The sequence below is a fragment of the Pongo pygmaeus genome, chromosome 7 (assembly GCF_028885625.2).
Source record: "Pongo pygmaeus isolate AG05252 chromosome 7, NHGRI_mPonPyg2-v2.0_pri, whole genome shotgun sequence".
NCBI lineage: Eukaryota > Metazoa > Chordata > Mammalia > Primates > Hominidae > Pongo > Pongo pygmaeus.
In genome coordinates this window covers 81,944,086-81,950,214 of record NC_072380.2, presented here as the reverse complement: position 1 = coordinate 81,950,214, position 6,129 = coordinate 81,944,086, and the positions used below count along the sequence as shown (strand labels likewise).

General features: G+C 47.1%; 1 protein-coding gene across 1 annotated transcript in view; it reads left to right on the top strand.

Moving 5' to 3' along the window:
• The window catches only part of SLCO5A1 (solute carrier organic anion transporter family member 5A1), a 162,077-nt gene that overhangs the window by 1,160 nt on the left and 154,788 nt on the right, over positions 1–6,129 (top strand). The window contains exon 2 of the mRNA XM_054498563.2: positions 725–2,123. Coding sequence (XP_054354538.2) covers positions 1,217–2,123 — 907 coding nt within the window. The 5' untranslated portion in view covers positions 725–1,216. The remainder of the gene's footprint in view (positions 1–724; positions 2,124–6,129) is intronic.

Below are 6,129 nucleotides of genomic sequence, written 5' to 3'. Positions count from 1 at the left end.
GTTTGATACTGCGCTCTGGGACTTAGTGCGGGCCACAGCCTCGAATGCCCCTGGTGTTTGTAATTGAAGAGTTCTTTCGGGCAGGGGGTTATTTTTGGTGTCGGGAATAAAGACGCAAGCATGTTGACCTTTTTGCTGCTGCCTTCGGCTTTGAATGCGTGTCTCTGGTGGAGCAGACAGATTCAAATCTAATCGCGCACACGTGCCAGCGCACACCAGTGTGCACACACATTTCTACACTAGTAGTTTACCCCCACCCTCTTTTATCCTTTTAGAAAAATTGGGGCAGGGAATACATTGTGTGTCTGTGAAAAAGTTTCCTTTGTTCTTTCGGGCATTTTCTATTTTGAGTAATGGAGTAGGAGTACGCAAAGGCTGCAGTTAGTTCACTTGAATAAAAGACACTGCCTCTGAGTCAGAGCTGCCAGGTTGATAATTATTAACATATAAAAGCAAATGCAATGTTTAAGGCAAAAGGGGCGGGACGGGGGCAGGTCCGCGGCAGACAATGAGGGAGAGTCTCCGCCGACCGCCTGCTGCTTATTGTTCCAGGACTGGAGACTGCAGCCGGCTGCTGCCTAGTCCTCCGGGGCTCCGCTCCTGGCTCGCTCCTCCATCCCTCTAGGGACCGTTCGGGGTCACCTAACGCTGGTCTCCGGGGCGCTGGGACGCTAGCCCCAAGCCGCAGCCGCTCTTCGCTGACCGCCCTCTTTCTGCCTTGCAGGTCGGCAGCTTCACTCCCGAGGGTGCCGCGAGCCCAGGCGGCGAGGACCCGGTACCCCTGGCGCAGCGAGGTGGGATGCTGTGCGGACAGCAGCGCTAAGTGCCCCCCACCCCCGGCGCGGGGTGCACTCGCTTCTGGCCGCGGGCCGAGCGGCGGCGGCGGCGGCGGCGGAGGGGATGAGCCCGGGACGCGCGAGGCGCCTGCCTCAAGCTACCGCCCGGAGAGGGACGCCGAGTAGGGCTCATCGCAGGACCGCGCGGACCCCTGCCCCCCGTGGCACGCGGCTGCGGAGCCTTGAAGCCGCGTCTGTGATCAGGATGCACTGGGCGCCTCGCAGCTGGTGAGGATGCCCTGCTGCGCGGCCCTGCGCCCCCAGCCCCAGTCCCAGGTGGGCAAGACTGAGTGGGCCCGGCTTCGGCCCCTCGTGCCGGTGGACGAAACGTGCCGGAGTGCTTGGGTGCCATCAGCTATCAAATCTGAATTCTAAGCGCCATGGACGAAGGCACTGGACTGCAGCCCGGGGCGGGAGAGCAGCTGGAGGCGCCGGCCACGGCAGAAGCTGTTCAAGAGAGGTGCGAGCCGGAGACCTTCAGGTCTAAGAGTTTACCGGTCCTCAGCAGCGCCTCCTGCCGGCCGAGCCTCAGTCCCACTAGTGGAGACGCCAACCTGGCCTTTGGCTGTGCGGATTCTTCGGGCCACCAGGAGTTGAAGCAAGGCCCGAACCCGTTGGCCCCCAGTCCCTCTGCCCCGTCCACTTCGGCGGGGCTCGGGGACTGTAACCACAAGGTGGACCTCAGCAAAACCTTCTCGGTGTCCTCCGCCCTGGCCACGCTCCAGGAGAGAAGGTGCCTCTACGTGGTCCTCACGGATTCCCGTTGCTTCCTGGTGTGCATGTGCTTTCTGACCTTCATCCAGGCGTTAATGGTCTCTGGGTACTTGAGCAGCGTAATTACCACCATTGAAAGGCGCTACAGTCTGAAGAGTTCCGAGTCGGGGCTGCTGGTCAGCTGCTTTGACATCGGGAACCTGGTGGTGGTGGTGTTCGTCAGCTACTTCGGAGGCCGGGGTCGGCGGCCCCTGTGGCTGGCTGTGGGTGGACTCCTCATCGCCTTCGGGGCAGCCCTCTTCGCCTTACCTCACTTCATCTCGCCCCCCTACCAGATCCAAGAGTTGAACGCCTCGGCCCCCAACGACGGCCTGTGTCAGGGTGGCAACTCCACAGCCACTTTGGAGCCTCCAGCTTGTCCGAAGGACTCGGGAGGAAATAATCACTGGGTCTACGTGGCTTTATTCATTTGCGCGCAGATTCTCATTGGAATGGGCTCCACACCTATTTATACCCTGGGACCAACCTACTTAGATGACAATGTCAAGAAAGAAAACTCCTCCTTGTACCTAGGTAAGACTTTCCTGTTCTCTCAGATACGTTTCACTCACACTGAAACTTACTTTCCTTACAAAAATCAAAAGGAAACATGTTCTTTCACATTTTCATGTATATTATAGACTAAAGTTCACTTTATTTTACGTTTTAGCCTTGCTGTAGTGTGTTTTCAGTTTGGGAGAGAATCAATTAGTTGAGAGTTCTTGAAACTAATTTTCAGACTCATACTTCATGTTTGTCTTTTCCCAAGTAACATAAACTTTAAACTGTGGAGTGATGCTTCTCTCTGGTGCTACCTACCTATGGAAAAGCTCTAATTTGTCAAGTTTATATTCTAATACACTTGTTGAGGAAGGAATAGCAGTACCTCGTGTGTAAAGTTTTGATGATTTTCTGCTTCTATCTGCTGCTGCTTCTGATTTCTGTCCAGAGCAGCAGGGATGGTGGTGTGGCCAGACTACATACATCATGCTTTATTGCCTTCATACCTATGTTTCTTTTTTTTTTTTTTCTTTTTAAGACGGAGTCTTGCTCTGTCACCCAGGCTGGAGTGCAATGGCATGATCTCAGCTCACTGCAACCTCCGCCTCCTGGGTTCAAGTGATTCTCCTGCCTCAGCCACCGAGTAGCTGGGATCACAGGTACCCATCATGCCTGGCTAATTTTTGTTGAGATGGCGTTTCACCATGTTTGTCAGGCTGGTCTTGAACTCTTGACCTCAGGTGATCTACCCTCCTTGGTCTCCCAAAGTGCTGGGATTCATACCTGTTTTTCTTCTATGTCACCTGCACCACTATCTAAAAACAACAACAAAAATTTGAATAATGTGAAATGACTGGCTTATGTTTATGAAGAAGCAACACCACAGGTTATAAGGTTTATCCAAAGCTATTTTTATTGCTGTCAAAAACCCTCAATTGTATGAACTTGGGAGAAGAATCCATTCCTATTTTTCTGAAAAGCCGTGGCTGTGGGATTTGGTGTGTTGACTTGCATAAGTCAGCATCAGTGGACAGGGGTGCTTGAGTTAAGCACAGGGGGCTCATGTGAGGCCAGGCAGCAGTTGCAGAGGGTATGAAAATTTACATCCTAGAGATTCGAGGTTATTAATACCTCCCTGTAGTAGCTGGTTCTTAAAAACTGAACTTCTAAGGGATGAATTTGAACCTACAAGAAGGATCAATGGCTGTCATACCAGATGAGATTTTTGTTTTTCTATTTCTCTACTGGAGTGCAACCTAAACAAGCTAAAGGATTTTACTTTACTGAAAAAACTGAAATGGAAGCTGGGTGTGGTGGTGTGCGCCTGTAGTCCCAGCTACTTGGGAGGCTGAGGCAGGAGGATTGCTTGAACCCAGGGGCTTGAGACCAGCCTGGGAAACATAGTGAGACCCCATCTCTTAAAAAAATTAAAATGATAAATAAGCAAATACTAGCTATATTTAGCAATTTATTAGCGATGTGCTGATAGGATCCTTGATTTGGGAATAGTAAGATTTTCAAAGGACGGTGTAAGTGATATCCAATGTAAGAGGGCTATACTTTGTCCTCGGTATAGTTACTGTCCCCAAAAGCTGTTATAGAGGGGTGTTTGAGTCCTCAGTAATCCCCACTAACTGGTTCAATGGGTCAGAAAAAGAGTTTTATAACTTATTTTTATCACTACATGCAAGAGAAAGAAATTTCCTTTCTGGGTAGAGAAGAATAGCTTGCTTATTATCTTGCCTCTCTGTTTTCTAACATTTATTAAGACAAAATTTGAAACATACAGAAAAGTTGAAACAATAGTATAATAAGCACCAGTGTACCCACCGCATAGATCCAATGATTGTTTATTTTGTCATGCTTGCTTTATCAACCTGTGTGTGAGTGTATGTGTGTATAGAAATATATTTTGGGAGATGGGAGGCTAAGCCTTCTAAAAGTAATTGCAGACACTGCTAGGGCATCTTCTAAAAATGAGGATATTCTTTAACATAACTGGAGGAACATCAACATCCTAAGAAAGTTCATAATCATTCCCTAATATCATTAAATATTCAGGCCATATTGAAATTTCCTCAATTGTCCTCTGAAAGTCTTTTATATTGATTGATTGATTGAGACAGAGTCTTTCTTTCACCCAGGCTGGAGTGCAGTGGCACAATCTCAGCTCACTGCAACTTCTGCCTCCCAGACTCAAGCAATCCTCCCACCTCAGCCTCTCAAGTAGCTGGGACTAGAGACCTGTGCCACCATGCCCAGCTAATTTTTTGTGGAGATAGGGTTTCATCATGTTTCCCAGGCTAATAATAATTTTTTAAATGAGGAATTAATCAAGATTCATTCATGCATTGCATTTGGCTGTTAGCCACTTTAGCCTTCTATAATCCAGAACTGTGCCTCAAGTTTTTTCTTTTTCCATGGCATAGACTTTTTGAAGGGGCAAGGCTAATGTTCCACATTCTAGATGTATCTGATCATTTCCTCATGGTGTGACTTACCTTGCTCCTCCATTCCCTGTATTTCTTGTATACTAGAAGATCAGTCTAGAGACTTGATTAAATTCAGACAAAACATTTTTGGTCTGACTATGTCAGAGGCAATGCTGGGTGTTTTATATTACATGCACCTTGCTGTTCACTAGTGATGTTAAGTTTAATCATTTGGTTGAGTGAGTGATTGGTGGGTCTTTCCATTGTAAAGATACATTTCTCACTTTGAAAATAATAATCAATCTGTAGAGTGATACCTGGACTCTGTGTAAATATCCCAGTTGTTTTTCATATTCTTGCTGATCTTTGCCTCTATTTACTTTGAAAACCTGGATCTCCCTTTCAACCCACTTTTGGTAGCATCAATGCGGACTTGCTTTGTCAAAATTACAGGCAGAACCCTATCAAAAGGGAGAACATCCACTAACAACAGCCCTGAGATTTAACTTTTCTGGTAGTGGTTGCCCATCCAGAAGAAAAATAGCAAGTGCATATGAAGTGCGTATTCTGTGCTAGGTACTCTGCTAGTTTTGGGAAGACCAAAAGTGAGACACAGTCCCAGCATTTGAGGTGTTTTTAGTGTAAAGCAATACTGCCAATGCAAGGTAGGGGTGTAAAGTGATGTGTGCAAGGGAAGGAAAGGAATAGAAATGGTATTCACTTTCTTTCCTCCTTCTTTTCTTTTCTTTCTTTTTTTTTTTTTTTTTGAGATGAGTCTCGCTCTGTTGCCCAGGCTGGAGTGCAGTGGAGCGGTCTCGGCTCACTGCAAGCTCCGCCTTCCAGGTTGACGCCGTTCTCCTGCCTCAGCCTCCCGAGTAGCTGGGACTACAGGTGCCCACCACCATGCCCAGCTAATTTTTTGTATTTTTAGTAGAGATGGGGTTTCACCATGTTAGCCAAGATGGTCTCGATCTCCTGACCTCATGATCCACCCGCCTTGGCCTCCCAAAGTGTTGGGATTACAGGCATGAGCCACTGCGCTCGGCACTTCTTTTCTTTTTTAAAGATACTGATTAAATGGCTTCTTTTTTTTTTAATGATGAATGCGTTAGAACACATTCTTTAAGAAACCTAGGAGAATTCTGCTTTCTATTAAACGGATCTCAGTAGGAGCTACAGTAGTTTGAGTATCAGAAATCTTAAATATATTATTTCACTTAATGTTCTCAATGACCTTAAAAGATGGAGATTATTTTCCCTATGTTACAGATGAGGAAACAGTCTCAGAGAGTTTAAGTGACTTACTAAGGGCCTCAACCCCATGTCTTTCTGACCCCAGGGACCTTGAGCTTCCTTCTACAGTGCATGGCTCTTTGGCAAGAAGCCCTGAGAACCAACTGTAACCGAGGGATGTGCCATGTTCAGCAGAGTTTTCCAACAGTGCAGAAGAATGCAGAATGTAGAATTGCCTTAAAGTCATCAAAACATGATCAAAATAAGATTATTCTCTAAACCTTTTAAAGTAGGTTTGATAGACTACCTCCATACAAATTAGAGACTATTATATCCTTAGAACATGAGCAGTATTGACCAATTACGACGTGAGA